This window comes from Catharus ustulatus, chromosome 2, assembly GCF_009819885.2.
Source record: "Catharus ustulatus isolate bCatUst1 chromosome 2, bCatUst1.pri.v2, whole genome shotgun sequence".
In the NCBI taxonomy this organism is placed as follows: domain Eukaryota; kingdom Metazoa; phylum Chordata; class Aves; order Passeriformes; family Turdidae; genus Catharus; species Catharus ustulatus.
The window spans coordinates 47,530,907-47,548,830 of record NC_046222.1 but is presented as its reverse complement, the minus strand read 5'-3'; the positions used below and the strand labels follow the sequence as shown (position 1 = coordinate 47,548,830).

The 17,924-nt window shown below is 39.3% G+C and overlaps 1 protein-coding gene across 3 annotated transcripts; it reads left to right on the top strand.

Annotated features, from left to right (window-relative positions):
• Positions 1-1,117: 1,117 nt before the first annotated feature.
• Positions 1,118-17,616, top strand: CENPJ (centromere protein J). 3 transcript variants are annotated; one of them, XM_033084737.1, is made up of 16 exons: positions 1,118-1,598; positions 2,624-2,747; positions 3,519-3,749; positions 4,413-4,557; positions 5,680-5,785; positions 6,087-7,710; positions 10,983-11,115; positions 11,929-12,094; positions 13,140-13,379; positions 13,966-14,065; positions 15,223-15,317; positions 16,007-16,105; positions 16,215-16,355; positions 16,464-16,548; positions 16,642-16,762; positions 17,359-17,616. In XM_033084737.1, the coding sequence occupies exons 1-16, from the start codon at positions 1,221-1,223 to the stop codon at positions 17,549-17,551; spliced, it is 3,981 nt and encodes a 1,326-aa protein (XP_032940628.1). In that variant the 5' UTR covers positions 1,118-1,220; the 3' UTR covers positions 17,552-17,616. The 3 variants fall into 3 exon arrangements, with proteins under 3 accessions (XP_032940628.1, XP_032940619.1, XP_032940612.1); XM_033084728.1 differs by having other exon boundaries at positions 15,220-15,317; XM_033084721.1 differs by having other exon boundaries at positions 15,220-15,320.
• Positions 17,617-17,924: the final 308 nt, after the last annotated feature.

Here is a 17,924-nt window from a genome sequence, read left to right as displayed (position 1 = left end):
GTCCAGAGGGAAAGGGGACGGGGACATCAGACCGTGAACCCTGCAGACTTCAGTTTGCCACTGCGGGAATCTGCACCCCGCTGGGAAACTTCCCTTAGCGTCTCAAATCAGAAGGCACTCATTTCTATATAAAACATTTGTATAATGTTTCTCCCAGTCGCGGTTTCAAACTCTGGTTGGAAGCGTAAGTATTTTTACTGAGAAAACTGAGAGCTGGCATGAACTGGTCTCTTGGGAATGAGGAAGCTTTAAGAAGTTATTTCCTGATTTGCAGGACTCTTGAACCTGGGCTGCTGTGGCTGTCAGTCCTTGGTGCCCACCTAGGCTGCTGTGGCTCTGTCCTTGGTGCCCTGCCCTGGCACACCACATGCACAGGCAGAGAACTATTTGCCCTGGAAGCACATTTGAGTGTTTCGAGGAAGCACAGCTGAGTAGCCCGGCTCCTGCTGCCACATTGTCACCGGCAGCAGTTTTGTCTTTTTCTTCTTAAGTGAGGGAATAACTTTGGGTCTCCTTCCTACGTGAATTCATTCATGTTATATGGCGCTTGTAGGATTTGTTGCAGTATTTAAGCTTTCCTTTGGATGGGTTTTAAAGAAGCTTTTTGGGAGAAGGAAGATGACAGGCAGCATAGTTGTAGTGTTTCCTTGAGAAACTAAAGAAGATGTGAAATTGATAAGTGTTGCATTGAAGTATGTGCAGTAAAGTGTTTGTATTTAGATGGACATATCTGAAACTTTGCATTAATATGAAGGTCACATGGCAGAGATCTCTCAGCTCCTCAAATCCCTTCTTTTGTTGCAAGTGTTTAAAAAAATTCTGGATCCCTCTCAGTACTACTGAAGAAAATATTATGTACAGCGTTATGGTATTTGAGATTATATTAGCTGCACTCAAATAATATGATTAAGAGTTGGATTATGTTGATTTTCTGCACCTAAGGTGTTTGTTACTTATTATCCAAATTGTTTCTGCTGATTATGACTTATTTTTATAAACACACTGGGTTGGTTATGAGAGAGTAACTTTCTTTTACTGGGAATATGTTACTGAGATTTCTGATTTTGTTTATCTGCTTAATTTCTAGGTGCTAGAAGTAGATAGATAACTGTCCATACCAACTACCTGAAACTTTGAAAGTTATATTGTCTTAACCCTACAGAACGTAATATTATTGTGTTAATGCTGATCAGCAAGGAAATTGCAATAAAATTTGCAAGATGCCAACTGTTGAAAATCTGAGTGGTGAGCAAAACTTCAGTACACATTGGATGTTCAATACTTCCCGTGCTGGAGTCTTATTAGGTCCTGGTTTTACTGGTTTGAACTTCAAGAAAGAAAATTTGTTACCTGGACCTGAAAACATCACAACTTTACCTGAAGAAGTGCTACATCTTTCACACAGCCGTTCTGTAAGTGATGACTCCCTGTGTGAAGAGTCTGGCAGCTCTCAGACACTTCAGCAATGTACCACTGGAACATCTTTTCCAACAGCAGCTGCAAACCTAGAAAGCTCTAAACCAGACTTAGTTCACGGTGAAGCGGGTGGTCAGAAGAAATCCTGTCACAGTGATACACTCTTACAGAGGCTTGAACAGGTACTAAATATACCTAGAATTCCTCGACATACTTACAGTGAGAGTTGTTTCTGCATAGGATGTTTCATGCCTGCAACTAAGTAAACCCCTTGCAACGTATAGGCCAGAGCAAGCTTAAAGAGCAAATTCTAAGTTCCAGTTATGCTCACATGAAAGTTGGTGTCCTCCTCATGATGTGCATTTACTGAGAATGTGTAACTACTGTTGTTTCCAAATGGCACAAGTTCCAGTTTAAAATGCAATAGTTCTCAAAATCATTTTACCTGGAAAGGTGCACACAGTTTTGCAGTGTTTCTTCACTTGAGGCTGTGGAAATGGGGTGCTGTCATTACAGTGGTAGTTCTTGACCACAGATATTCACAACACAGTGGAGGTGAATGTTCTTGTATCTATAGCAACATCTTTTGTTAGTTCTCCAAGTAGGTGTGGCATACCTGGTTCTGTTTAGATGAGGAGGTATGTTAGAGTTGAATGTGATAAAGTATCCAAGACATCAGGATAAAAAAGGCCTGGAATTATAATGCCTTTATGCCACTTACTGTTTTTTTTTTTTCCAGTGCAAGTGTGCCAGTCAATCCACTGTAAGTGGCTGTGTGTTGACTGGAAGCTCTTTCCAGTTACTGGATACAAATTGTGTTAGCTGGAAGTCTTCAGCAGTACTTTGGTAGATCTTGCTGTTAAGGGCTAAGAAGTCCTTGTCCACTCTGCCAGCAGCTACATCAGCATAAATCCCTATGTCTGTTCACTTGAGTGGAGAGAGGGAGAGAGTGTGTGTGTCTCCAGAGTAGAATTCCATGAATTACCAAGTTTTCTCCTCTATTTTACATAACAGGAGAATACTTACCCACTTAAATATTGTCAGTAGTATCAATCAGTGGCTAAATAAATATTAGCTGATTTATTGTTATCTTAAGAGGAATTATTAAGTGTCCTTAGAAAGTTATTGACAATCTGTAACAAAATAATTCTGTGGTACATTCTAAATAAATCTAGTCTCTAATACATTTGTTTATCTGTTTGAAAAGCTGAAGGAATTGCAACAGCAGAAACAGGAACAGTTAAAGAAACAACAGATGGAACAACTTCAAAGGTTAATGGAAGAGCAGCAGAAGCTACTTAGCATGGTATCTGGCCAGCCAGGAGCTCTTGGTAAGTTGAGAAAGAAAGCACATGATGTACTTTGTATAAATGGAAAAATTTAATCTCATTTTCCAGTTAAAATCGGTGTCTTCTGTGTTCCTCATTTTAAGATTACTTGATTAGTCAAAGATAAATGCTGCATTGCTTCAGTGCCTGAAAATTGAGTGCTACTGAAGAAGGAATGCTGTCCTATTTTTATGAAAGGCCAGCTGTAGTTGTGACTTGATCAATACGTGCTATGATGGGAGGCCTTGCTTCGAAGCACATGTTCTCCTTTCTGAGTAGCTGCTTCTCGCAGTACTTTTGATTGCTTTAAGCTTTCAGTGTAGCCAAATGAAGTGGTCCCTCCTTGTTTGTGCTCACACATATCACATTCAGGTGATGAATTAGAATAGAGAACTGATCTGTATTTAAAACAAAGGCTTGTAACCTGTATCACTTTTCCAGTCTTGTTTGCTGGGTGCAAGGAGAGGGGACGGCTCTTGGCTGGGAAAAGCTTTTAGAGCTGAGGAGGGGTACATTCTGCTGTTGGCAGTGTCAGTCCAACCTGACTTAAATGATTGTCTTCCTTTCACTCTGCCTACCTGAGAAGATCAAATTAGGGTTTATTTTAGGAGAAGAAAATCAAGATTGTCTAATCACTTATTCTTGGTCAGTGATATGAAGATGGAGGCTGGGTGATAAATCCTGCCCTTCAGTGTCATTTCTTCTCTCCTGTGGAGCAGCAGTTTTGTGATACAAATAGAATGACACAGCTATTTTGTTCCTTCTCATTTCAAGGTTATACTGTAATGGCTGAAAGTCAGAAGCTGAGACCTGGGTATTCTACTGGTTTAGCACCTTCACCTCAATTGCCATCATCTGGATATCAGAATATCTTTGAAGACAGAGCTCGTGCTCTCGTTTCTTCCCATACACAAGACAACGATTCTTTACAAAAGCTGAACAACAGAGAATGCACCTCATCTTTGAAGAACAGTCTTTCAGAAGTGTCTGCCTGTGAAAAGCAAGGTCTGTGTGTGCCTCTGAAAAGGCTAAATTATTTGAAAAACAAGGAAGACAAATACATTACTGCTCAGTCATTTGCAGAAAGATAATTTGATGTGTGGTTCTTTTTTTCCCCCTTGTCACTGAGAGTAATTTTCTGCTAGTTATTTTGAAGGTGTTGTGATTTTTGTTGGTTTACTTGGTATGTTCAGTTGTTTATTGAGAACTTATAGACCTCAGAATGTTCCTATTGTTGTCCATTTGAGTTTGGTTAAAAGCAGCATGAGCCAAAAATCAAATTCTTCTGAATTTATGCATATATGTGTGGGAAACAGAAGCTTGATAAGAGAGCTCTTTGTACAGCAGGCATCAAAATTTGTTCAGTTATGTTTTTAAGCCATACATTAACAATAGCAAAGAAGATGAACAATCACAATGGGTCATTTAAGGTCTGTGGAAAATTTTTAATGCATAATTGCTTGTTCCTTTTTTTTAAAAAAAGTGCAAATTCAAATAAGAATTATTTTGGGGAAATCTTGGGACTGTTTTATATAGAAATTCAGATTACATGGCCGTGAAGCTCCCTTCTGATTTTCACGTGACCTGAATGCTGTTTTAAGTCTGTGCTGAAAAATGATTTGCTGTTGGGATGAAAAAAAACACAAAACAACTCTATTGCTTTCACAGGAAAAAACATGTGGTGTCCAGAAAAAAAGATGGAATTGTTAATGGAGAGTGAAGATAATCATGTTGATCCTTTAGGTGTGGAAAGCACAGATGTCTCTGAAAATTCCAGTGGAGGTGTACAGTTGTTGACTAATACAGAGGAAAGGTAATTCACACTATGATTATGCAGTTTTTATCAAATTACACAAGTTTGGTTGAATTCTGAGTCCTGATTGAAAGAGTCTGATACTCTGAATTTGGATTTGATTTTTTTAGGTACTGTGAAGATGTGTGGTAAGAGAGTCTCTTGCTTGGAATTGCTTGTGCTGTAAGAGATGAAATGTGTGTTGGATGAAGAGGTGTGTGTGCAGCCTGGGGTAATGACAACTGAGAAGCACCTTTCAGTATAGCTATATATATAAGCAGTTATGATTGCTGTTCCTAGTTTGATTAATTGTAGCCTCCTATCCACTATTATGTGCTGAAAGTAGTGATGTGAGGGAGGAGGGAAGGGCTGTGACTTCCTAGTTTATTATGGTGGGTTATGATTGTTTGAAGTGTCCAAGGCCAGGCTGATGGGGCTGTGAGCAGCCTGGTCTAGTGGAAGGTTTCCCTGCCCACTGTGGTGGGGTGGAGAGGTTGGAACAAGATGATCTTTAAAGTCTTTCCAACCCAAACCATTCTGTGATTATGTGATTCTATGAAATGTGGCTGTAGGTCTTGCCCATGCCCAGCCTGTTTCCTGGGGTGGGCAGCAGCATGGAAAAGCAAAGAAAGCTTTGATGCTGTACAAGCAGGGTTCAGTAATAGCTAAATTATTGTTATGCTATCAGTGCTGTTGTAGTCACAAGACCAAAACAGCTATAAAAAAAGCTCACTCCATGCCAGCCAGACCAAGCACTCCTGTGAAGGAGGAGGAGTATCGAAGGGGGAGACAGGGATCATAATCTCAGTAGCATTCCTGAGTGGAAAGGTGATACTGTAGGAATTGGCAGTGTGACTAAACTTTGAGTGGAAGTTTGGTGTTTTGTCCAAAAGAAAGGGTCTTTAAGAAAAGCAGTGCAAGAAAAAGGAACAAAACCTGCACATAGTGTGTTTTAGATATGTATATTAACTATTGCAGGAACGTAGTGTTAAAATGCATTTCTCAGATTAACTTAATGCCTAAAGCACAAAGATTTGTCATCTTTTATGCAATTACACTTGGTCTTTGAATACCAGTGATGTTAAACATAATTACTTTATTCTGAATAAAGTAATACAGGAGTTGTTTTTGTAATTAATCTAGACCTATTAAAGCTGCAATACATGAGAAGAAACAAACTTTTGAAGAATTCTTGGAAGAACAGATACAACTAGAAGAACAGCGTCTGGAGCAAAAACAGAAGTTACAGGTTATTATTACTTAAAAAAACCTTCATTCTTCTTTATATATTGTGCTGAGATGTGATAGGTACTTTAAAAGTGTACGAGGAAGATGCTAGCAGGCAAACCTAACACTGAATGCAACATTCACATTCTTAAAAATAATAAGCCCCAAATATCCGTGTGCTTAAATCTTCAGAAATCCAGTAGAAATGTAGAAATGTATCATGTTAATTTCTACTGATATGTGGGGTTTTTTTGAAGAGATCTTCAAACTGTGTTAGGAGCTTTCTAATATTTTATTGCTTGCTTTTCTTTACTAATTTGCAGGAGACAAATGGATCAGCTGTCCAAAAACCAGTGATCAAGAGACCTTTCCTGAAAAGAGGAGAAGGTTTAACAAGATTCACTAATGCCAAGTCTAAAATGACAAAACTTGGAGAAAACACCTCAAAACTTCAACAAAGGGTTTCAGATGATAGAAATGTTGTTAAAGTGGACAGGTCACAAACACAGAAGAAAAGTGTACCTTCTGGCAAAGAACTGGTTTCTGAAAATCCTTTTGCACCATGTAAAAAATACAGCCACTCCAATAAAGTCAAACGTTGTCCTATACAGAAGACAGTGGTACTCAGGAATCACAATGGAGAAAATATCTTGTCATTAGAAACAAGAATGCAATCCGGAAAAAATCATGATGGACAGATGGGAGATTCTTATCCATCAGAAATTAACAACAAAATAGAAAATAAAGAGAACAGAGTAGAATTTGTTAAGTCTAACACCGGCAAAACCAAAACCAAATTACCTGGTGCAGAAAAGTCTCAATTGTCTCAAGAACTGACCAGTGCCTTATCTAATTCTAAGTATCCCATAGGTCACCCTGTAAAAGATTCAGAACTGTCTTTTGAACTTTCATTTCAGAATAAACTGGATAACTGGGAAAAAGAAAAAGAAAAGGAGAACCTGGAATTAGATGAATTTTTGTTTCTAGAACAAGCTGCAGATGAAATATCTTTCTCAAGTAATTCCTCATTTGTGCAAAGGATCTTGGAACGAGACCAGCAAACTTCAAAAGGCCGTAGGATGTCTTCTACTCCTATCAAGGCAAAGCAGCAGCAAGTCAATGTGCTGGCCATCGAACTGACAAATGAGAGAAATAAAAGGGCAGACTGCGTGGCACGGGAAAATATAAATGATAGCCCAGTTATGCATATAGCCTCAAATTCAGGAACAGATTTTAGAATGAAGGATCCACTGAGTAAAACAGACGGTGTAATATTCTCAACTACTTCCATGAAAGCAGCTCCTGCTTTAAAAAGTAATCACTGGATTGTAAATGAAGATAAGAGTGAGAGCAGTGGAGATACTAGTACAGATTCTGAGAGTGAATTTGGGGCCACATTGAAGCATGACAACAAAGATACTAAGTCAGCCCTTGTGAACCATAGAGAAAGCGATCCAGAATTTTTTGATTGTGAAAGTTCTGTTACAGACATCAGCAAAGACAGCAAAAATGGGGATGCTGACCTTGACTTGTCAGACAAAGATTGTGGTGCACTGTCAAAGCAAAAGATTAGAAAAGCTACAGACGATCACAGAAACGTGTTGTGTATAAGTAGGAATAAGATGGAGTTTGATGATGAAAGAACATGGAGTGATCTTGATGAAAATCATGTTAGCACTGATTTACCTGAAAAATACACTAAAACACCTTTGCAGATGGACTTTTCCTATAAGAATAATACAACTGTCCCAGATAAAGCAATAAAAAGAAAAGTTGCCTCAAAGAAAGGAGATGAAATGTCCAAAGAATCTGCAGTGGACAGTGGTTCAAACGGGCCTCCTGTATCAAACCTGATGCTGAAACTGTTTCCTTCACTGAAGCCAAAGCAGAAGGCAGGCTGCCATCCAGAGCGTGAAATCAAATCAAATGTGGAACCAGAGCTGGGAGGTGAGAGAACCGCAACTGGTAAGAAGTGGTGAGGAAGGTGCATCACACAAATCTTCCCTATTACTGCTTAAGCTCCAAACGGGAATTGCACCCAAGGGTTTAAGTACAGACTCCTGCTGCAAGAAAGGGCCTTATTCTCCCCCCTACATGTCTGGTTGCATGTCTGATACCAGATCTAACAATTACACAGCTTGCAGAATTACTGTGATTGGTGAAAACTTACTTTTAAAATTTTATTTAATTTGTGGTTTGGTTTTTTTTCCTTCATCCTGGAGTCTTCAGCTCATTGAAGTAACTTGATCTAAAGGTGCTTGATCACTATTTCTGAATGGAGGAAAATACCAAGGGCAAGCTGAAAATGAAGTGGTACCTTCCTTTCCACCACAGTGGATTTACACCACAGTAGGGTAATGCTATTCACTGCTAGGTTAACTTTTTCCTCTTATGAAATATAAAGGAGTGGCAGACTTGTCTCTGTTTTCTGAGAGTAGCATAGTATCTACAGATATATACAGAATAGTATAGTATCTACAGTATTCATGTGGAATATGGGAAATGTGGATTAATTTTTCTGCTTTGCCCAAGTTTGATTTCATGTATATGGTTACAGTCTGTGCACCACTGCCTCTAAAACCCCCTATTGCAGCTGTTGCATTTCTGCTATCATTAAAAATGGAGTTGTTCAGTAAAAGCATGATGGCACAGCCTAGTATTTAAATCTTCTTTCTCTGAGGTTGTGATCTTGGTTTTAGACTGGTTCAGTGAATGTTTAGGATTGTTTTTAGGTTTTTACAGTAAGCCAGTTGATGTAATCTTTTTGGATTTCAGTAAAGCCTTTCTCATGAGCCGTCTCTCTCAGTGCCCTTCTGAACAAAATGTCCAGCATTCAGCTGAATAAGCACATCATGTGATGGATGAGCAACTGGCTCACAGGTCAGGGACTGAGGGTTACAGGGAATGAGGTGACATCACACTGGTGACCTGTCACTACTGGGGTTCCACAGGGCTCCATCCTCTGCCCTGTGTTCTTCAATCTTCATAAATGACTTGGATGCAGGACTGGAAAGGATACTAAGTAAGTTTGCCAGCCATACTAAATTGGGAGGAGCTGTTGACTCCTTTGAAGGCAGGGAAGCTGTGCAGAGAGACCTGGACAAATCAGAGGGCTGGGCAATCACCAGCCAGATGAAGTTCAAGGAGGGAGTGTGCTGGATTCTGTACCTGGTATGGTTCAGCTCTGGATGTAAGGACAGACTGGGGAATGAGAGGCTGGAGAGCAGTGCTGCACAAAGGGACCTGGGGATCCTGGTCAATGGCAGGTTGGACATGAGGCAGCAGCCAGGAGGGCCAGCCCTGTCCTGGGGGGCATCAGGCACAGCATGGCCAGCTGGGCAAGGGAGGGGATTGTCCTGCTCTGCTCTGAGGCAGCCTCACCTCCAGTGCAGCTTTGGGTGCCACAGTATGAAAGAGACATTAAACAACAAAGTGTCCAAAGGAGGGCAGCAAGGATGGTGAAGGGTCTGGAGGGGAAACCATATGAGGAGTGGCTGAGGTCGCCTGGTCTGTTCAGCCTGGAGGAGAGGGGACTGAGGACAGACCCCATTGCAATCAGCACTGATCTCTTCTCTGGGGTGATCAGTGACAGACCCGAGGTTGAAACACAGGCCTCACTTGACATCAGCACCTTAGCATAAATATGAATTAAGAAAAACTTCAGTGTGACTGCTGCATCTGACTGTAACCACTTCTGCAAGCAGGGAACTCTGCCCCTGGGGTGGGCTCAAGTGGTAAGAAGGGAGAGGCATGGTGACTGTCACAAAAGGCTAGAAAAATGCAAAGTCATAGAGTTCATTTTCATAGATAGAAAATAGAAGAATGTAATAAATGAAGCACAGTTATAGAAAAGCATAATAGCACTTAGGTGAATGTGATGAATATGTTAGATAGAACTGTGTCTGGGTAGCTCTAGGATAAAGAAACCAAAAGTTATGTGAGACCCCAGCCTTAAAACTGCAGCTTTTAGATAAGCAAACAAACAAGGGTGGATGTCAGGACTGTTATAAAAGCCTGTGTAAAATGAACCCCAGTCAGATGTGCACATGGAGGTGCTAAGCCCTGCAGGTTCTTTGGGCACCAGTAAAGGTGTGCTTTACTTTACAGGACCTGCTGTGGAGCAGATGCCTTTGAATCAAGGGAATGGCCTGAAGTTGTGTTAGGGGAGGTTCAGGTTGGTTACTGGGGAAAGGCTCTTCACCCAGAGGGTGTTTGGGCACTGGAACAGGCTCCCCAGGGAATGGTCACAGCACCACCCTGACAGAGCTCAAGAAATGTTTGGACAGTGCTCCCATGCACATGGTGTGATTCTTGGGGATGGTCCTGTGCAAGGCCAGGAGCTGGACTCTATGATCCTTTTTGGTCCCTTCCAGTTCAGGATATTCTGTGATTCATATGAAAGCTGCTACTTCTGCTTATTGTTTTCTGGAGAACTGATTGTGTAGGGTTGTCTAAAGATGGCTGCTAAATGTTTGCAGGAAGAGGGGTAGGGTTGGGGTTTTTTTACAGTGTTTCAGAGTATTTAGGGATGAGCACAAGGAAACCACCTACACAGACAGCAACATCAGTATTTCGTCTATTCTGTTGCATACCCAGACTCTAAAACCCTGGGGATTCTTAAGTAGTGACTGAACAGCAAACTGGGATAGGAAGAAAGCCGACAAAAGCCCCTCCCTGTCAGCCTCTGCAATAGATTTCCCATCAGGGATGGGTGCGAACAGACTTTGTAGTGACTAAAACTTGAAAAAACTTACAACCATGAACTTTCCTGTTCGATATACCTTATACTTTCATACTGTGTCCATGTGCCTGGCACATATATATGGTATGTACCTACCTACTCATGTGCCATATACACTCATTACACCCTTATACCTTCGTTTTAGTTCTCTGGTTTGAAGTGAAGCCCTTCACATTCCAGTTCCAAACAGTTTAGTTCTACCAAGATGAAAGATATATCCAGTATTTAAAAGTAACACATAAGTGATGGATCTACTCCATATTTGACGTACTTAAGTAAATAGTGCTGAGTGTTTTAAAACATAACTTCTGTTGTTTGAATAGTAGAATTTTTTTGCAAAATTACTGTTGTGTCTAAAACAGTATTTACTTGGTTTTTTTTTTTTTTCCCAACAATTTTTAAGCTGGTATGCGATAGTTGTTTACTTCAGTCTTAAGAATGCCATTTAGATAATATGCATGTGGCTGTGCTTTGACAGGAAACACTGTTCCATCCCAGCTACTGAGAGAGAGACTCGCTGAATTGGAAAATGAAATTGAGAGATTCCGAGCTGAAAACACAACTCTGACTAAGCTCCGTGAAGAGAGAGAGCACGCCCTGGCAAGTATCAGGTAATTTTTAAACATTTTGGTGCATTCACTTTCATAGTGTTCATAGCAGATTCTCCTAAGGTCCAGTTACCAACAGCACAGGTAAACACTTTATGTACTTCAGTTACAGTGGAGATAGGTGTAGACACAAATTGTTGCTCTGTGTGTATGTTAAGCTGTAATTATTGCACACAGTTTATAATATTAAGAACCCCTGCTCAGTTAATATGATGCCCCTGAAGGCTGTGTTTTGGAGAATATTTGAGTTCTAATCATAAATTTGCCTTGCAGAACTGTTCTTAATGCTTTTGTTTGGATTTGGTATTTGTGTGTACATACTGAGAATCTTTTGATTTGAACTGGGGCATTTATAAGTGGCACATAGAACAGAATAATTACCTCTGATGACATAAATGGGGCACATCTATTCCTACCACAGCCACTTTTGTTTTGTTTGGGAACAGCATTGTGTCTTCGGCTAACGTTTAATTTTCTACCTCCTATTAGGAGATTATTTTCTCTTGTGCTTTTGGGGAATGGTGTTCTAATGTTTTGAAGAACATAGCATGGATTTTAGCCAAAGCTTTTCTAAATTCAGGATAATGTTTGTGACTAGAAGATATAAAAATATATATTGCTGGACTTCAAACACTCACTGTGGGATAATTCTTACTCCTTAAATAAGTAATACTATTTATATGTAAGTCTTCCTGGGGGTAATAGATGCTGAATTGCAATCTGTGACCACAAAATACTGAGTCTTCACCTTCTTTCTTACGATCCAGATATGAAGAAGTCTTGGGCTAAAACAACAACTTTGTTTCATAATTACAGGAAAGAAATTGTAGACTTTGAACAGAAGAAAGCCCAAGAACTGGCTGAAATAGAAGAATATAAAAAAAAAGAAATTAAAAAACTGCAAAAGGAGCGTAAAGTTTTTGAAAAATACACCACAGAGGCTAGAGCAATTCCAGATAAAAAAGAACGGGATGAAATTCAGGTATGAGAATATATTATTCTAGTCCACACAGGCAGTCAAGAACTAAATTCTAACTTGGTTCAAAAATTAAAAGCGATTTCAAGATGGGAACTGCTAGCAGTGGGTTAGTGGTGAACTTGGCAGTGCTGGATTAAGAGTTGGACTCCATGATCTTAAAGTTTTTTTTCCAATCTAAATTATTCTGATTGAGGAAGGGAACTTCTCCACAATGCAGTTTGATGGTTTTAAGGCAAAAACTCCTCATGAGCAAATTGTTTTGTCACATTTCCATACTAAAAACTGCTGGTGACTGATAGAATGATCTTCAACTTTGAAACAAAATTACCAAAGTTAAAATAGTAAATTATAAGTTTTTATTCATGGTAGTGGATCGAAGCACAAACTGGAACTCCACAAGGGTTTTATTCTGTCTGTAACTCTTGTACAGTCTAGGTAGTAATCTCCTACAATTTTCAAAGTTACATTTTATTATCACTTATAGGTCTATAAGTATCAGGGATGTAAGGAACAAGATCTGTTTGTATCTTCATTGTCAGGACGTATGGTATATGAGATGTATAAATAAGCCATATTAAACACCACACAGGGATTTCCTCTTCCTTCCCCACAAATTCACCTTACTTCAAAAAACTGATGGACATTTGCTAAACTAAGCGGATTTACACGTGTTTTGTGTGATTATTGTGTCCTCCTTGTTTTCCTATGCAAGATTTTTGAAGGGCCCTCCAAGGGTAGCATTAATGATTTTGTGTTTCTACCTCAAGTGTATTTGTACTGGCCAATCTAGGAAGTGTTAGGGATGCCAGGAAAGCAAGAAAAACAATTCCTGTGATAGGAGTAGAGCTTATGAAGTTGGTAGTCTAAAGTAAATAAACACTCTTTCAGGAAAGAAAACTCTTCCTTACTTTTCACCCCTGCAGTATTATGCTGATTTCACTATTTTGCCACTTGTGCCTTTTTGCTTGTGTTTGTATTTCTATTACAGATTAAAATGTATTTTATTATATTAAAAACAAAACTGTCTATAAGCATGCATTTTTCTAAGGCTTTAAAACAGCAGATTGCAGAGTTACAGGAAGATCTAAAACGAAAAGAGGCAAAATGGTCAACCACCCATCGACGCCTGAAAGATCAAATAGAAGCTTTGGCAAATGAGAATTTTGAGCTAAAAGAGGAAATCAGAATTATGGAGAAGTTTCGTCTAGAAGCCTGGAAGAAGGTAGAAGCTGCTGGAAGCAAGAAGAAAACAGAAAATCCTGGGATGAATCTAAATAGAGCAGAATCTGTAAGTTATTAACCTTGGTGCTTTAAATACATTGGTGTGAATACTCTGAGTTTTCTGTTATATACTTGGACTCTAATAGCTGCAACTTAGCCGTTTACTTTTAATTTACTGATTTGGGGACTACACTAGTGGTGACAGACACAGAATTTTGTTAATGTCATATTCTCAGCAAATGTCAATGCTCACAATGTGCAGCATTCCCTTTTGTTGAGGAACTATCTTGGAAATTACCAATGATTTTACCTGCCACCCTCTGCCCCTTTGGGATCAAGCAGGCAAATCAAGCAGTTCATGATTGTCTGAAGCACTTCTATTAAGTTTTGAAACTGTAACTATTGTTCTGGATTGCTTGCATCAAATTAACATTCTGGAATTGGTCATAAGGAGGGAGCTGTTGGAGGAAGAGCTCCAAAGTGCAGCTTGGGCTACATCACACAAGCCCTTCCGCTGATCAAGTCTCAAAACTGTATAGTTTGTGAAGAAAGCTTCCAGTAAATTTCATGTCATATGGTCTATAAATTTTGTTGACTTTGTACGAAAAGTTATGATTACATCACATCAACCACAAATACTTCCTTTCTTTTAGTGTCTACCAAATAGAGGCCCAAAAAGTCGAACTGCATCTCCACTTCTTCCAGTACAGAAGTGCATCAAAATAAATGGCAAAAGTTATTCACAGGCAAAAGGTAAAAATATTTGTCCATGCAGAGAATTCTATTAAGTCTTTAAAATAAAATGAATGTGAAGTTTACTTGTGGAGTGCATCGCCACCTCAAAAGGAAATAGAGTGGGAGCTATTATGGTCTTGAGCATATGGATAAATACCTCGTAGGGATTCTTGAGAAAGCTGTGATGAGACCAATTTTAGAGTGAAAAATGCTTCTGGCCATACTTGATGGTGTGGAGCACTGCAGAAGCTGCTTTCTGTAATCAAAAATGACATTCATCACTGGTGTTTTCCAAGCTGCAGATGTTGGTTAGATCAGAGCAACAGAGTGGTTTGGATTGGAAGAGACCTCAAAGATCATCTAATTCCAACACCCTGCCATAGGCAGGAACACCTTCCACTAGACCAGGGTGCTCAGAGCCCCATCCAACCTGGCCTTGGACCATTCCAGGAATGAGCATCCTCAGCTTCTCTGGGCAATGCGTTCCAGAGCTTCACTGCCCTGACAGTGAAGAATTTCTTCGTAATGTCTGGTTGAGTGCGTTGATAGCATCAGAGATCTTCAGAACCTTCTGTTACCAGGATCTGTAATCATATGGGCAATGCTGTGGCAGGTGTTCCTTGTTCACAGTTAGGAGCGAGGCTGTCTGTCTTCCTAAGGGATAATTGCCTATGGAAAGTAACTGCAGGGTACTTAATTTTCACACTCTCTGACAGCTCATCCAAACATCCTGTTTTCTGTTAGAGGACTATGTTCCAGAATTGAAGGTAGTTTTATTTTGGTAGGAGAGACATGGAAAAAATGTGCTGATCAGTTCCTGTAAAAGCTGATATTCATCTTCCTTTGTTCATTATAAGGTATAACGAACAATGTCGTCTAAATTTCTAGGAGGGGCAAATCCTTTGTAAATCTACAGCAATGAAATAGGAAAGAAAGTGCATTAAATGTCCATCATAATGATTCTTCAGTTCTAGCTTATTGCTTGCACACAAAGCAATGGCAGATTGATTCTTTTCTGGGCATGTGCTATTCTTTTAATAAATACCCTGCTTTCAGTTTCTACTGCAGTTAAGAAATGTGGGTGTCCTGTACAGTTTGACCTCCTATATAACTGTAACTCTTAAACCATACTTTAATTTCTCTGTCCAATTTAACTATTACATGTATCCCAGTAGGAAAACTTTGTAGAACACCTGCATCAGGACCTGCTAATGACAGAAACAACTCTGAGGCAATGACAGCACTAGAAGATTCTTCTCAGACTTCTATGGTAGTAAGTCCTGTGTCTTGATTTGATTTTCAAAGCAGGGAAGAAAAAGCCTAAAATAGGAAAGTTAGAGTATCTGGAGGGTGACTGATGAGGCTGTTGACTCATCTTTTTATGTTCAACTTTTATTGTCTTAACAGAAAATGGCTATGTACCAGTCTGTGAGGGGTGTTTTACCTTTGTCGCGTAGTTGAATTATTCTTTGGCTCAGGAAAAAAAACAAAGTAATAATCTCCTACTCTTTGGAATTTTGAAAAATATTTTATCTTTTGGGAGATTATATAAAGATGGATGTTCATATGCTCCATGCAGGGCAACTGTGCAAGGATCTCTTAAATAGTTTAATTAATTCTTAGATTAATTGGTGTAGGCTACACTTAGGCTTTAGAGAACTCGATTGTTTCATACCATGATGTGGATTTCTTAAGGAAATTGAGCACCATGTTACAGCACCTCACTGAATTCCACTTCAGTCCAGACTACAACTGACCACAGATAACCAATGATTGTTCAGTCTCCACCTCTTGTACCACTTGAATTACACTTGGAGTTGCTTAAATGCCAGATTGTGTTTATGTCTCCCCATACTTACCTTCCTTCTGTGATGCTCCTTATTTCCTAAAATAGCGGTTAGCCTAGGAAAAAAGTATATAAAGACAAAGCTTGATTTGAGTTTTTGCTTGTCATCTCAGGACACCGCTCCTAATGAAGCTTATGTGTCACTACCATCTGCTCCTGCATTTACAGGCAGTGAAGAGATAGAGAGAGAAACTGCTCATCCTGATGGAAAGGTAAAATGAGAGCTTGGCAGTTGGAAATTCTGGAAGACAGCTGTTGGGAAAGATGAGTGAGAATGTGAGTGTGAGGGCTCAATACTGACCTCGCTCATGTATTCATTAGGTTGAAAAGGTTTTGAAAAATGGCTGTCACCTTATATTTTTCCCAAATGGAACATGCAAAAAAGTAGGCTCTGATGGGAAGACCATAACTATAACCTTCTTCAATGGGGATGTGAAGCAGATTATGCCTGATCAAACAGTGGTAGGTATCCTATATCTGCATTTTTTCAATAAATACTTATTTATCTGCATGTGTACACTCATTTAAAATTTCTCATTAGTTACACTAAATCTCAACTGTTGTCTGCAGATTTATTACTATGCTGATGCTAAGACTACTCACACTACATACTCTGATGGCTTAGAGGTCTTGCAGTTTTCAAATGGACAAATAGGTAAAGAAATCATCCAACCCAACTGTCAGAATTATTGCCCAGATATAGCTATGTACTTATGTAATAAGTATATTGTCTCAAAATACATTTCAGAGAAGCATTATCCTGATGGCAAGAAGGAAATAACCTTCCCTGATCAAACAATTAAGAATTTATTTACAGATGGCCAGGAAGAAAGTATCTTTCCTGATGGCACCATTGTTCGTGTGCAGCGGTGAGCTTTTCCTTCTTGGGTCCCCTGGCTGGGCAGGGGATGGGAGCACCTGGGGCTCAGTGACAGGGCATTAGATGGTGACAGGAGTGTTTCTACAGCTCCTGAAGGTTTACATTTCAATGGACTGTACTGTAACCACATATTTTTTGCTCAATTTTTGGTGGGCTTTTTTTTGTTTTTTTTTTATATGTGGGTAGCAGGGAAAAGGCATAAAGAGAGTGTTGTCTTAATACCCTAAGAGACTTTACTATTTGTACATAATTCTAGAAAAAACTACCTCGGAATCTGGCTGTAGTGGGAAGTAGGTGACTGACAGCAGATAATTGATAGTGCTCAAATTACCAAGTTTTAAACTTCCCTTGGCCTCTAGCAGTGATGGATTTGATACAGATAACATGCAGTGGAGTCATCAATTTTGCAGAAACAGGTTTTTAAGCATGAACCAGCTAAGATCTTTAACAGATTTTTCCACACTATTTTTAATAAAAAAAGTCTTCTGTATTTAGGCTTAGTATCTGATGCTTGTTCTGAGACTAATCTTACACCAATGCAAATCAACAAAACCTTGGGTTTTTTTTTTTTCCCCTTTAATGCAGAGATGGAAGCAAAACTATAGAGTTCAATAATGGCCAGCGAGAACTCCACACATCACAGTTTAAGAGACGGGAGTATCCAGATGGGACTGTCAAGACTGTGTACATGAATGGACAGCAGGAAACCAAGTATGGCTCTGGCAGAGTCAGAATAAAGGACAAGGATGGTAATATTATCATGGACACTAAGTTATAGACCATGTCAAAACTGCTGAAGTGTTAGCACATGAGCAAAAATAATGTACATTTCTGTAAACAAGTGAAAACGCTTAAAGCTTCCTGTATATATATTATTTATAGTTTTCTCTAAATAAATTTTATTTTTCAGTGGGTGCTACTACATCAGAGCTTTTGCTAATTATTTTTTCCCCATTTCTATGTTCAAGAAACAATTTATTGAGTCAGTATTCAACCATGTGGCATTAGAAGGGTGTTTTTTACATCAGCTGTCAGTGAACACTCAAACAGCTGTTTTTTAGACATCAGTTTGCTAACTGCTTGACTTAAAAGACCAAGGGAATGGCAGTCTCAGGCTATTTCTTTTCCTTTGTCTGTTCTATATACTGCTG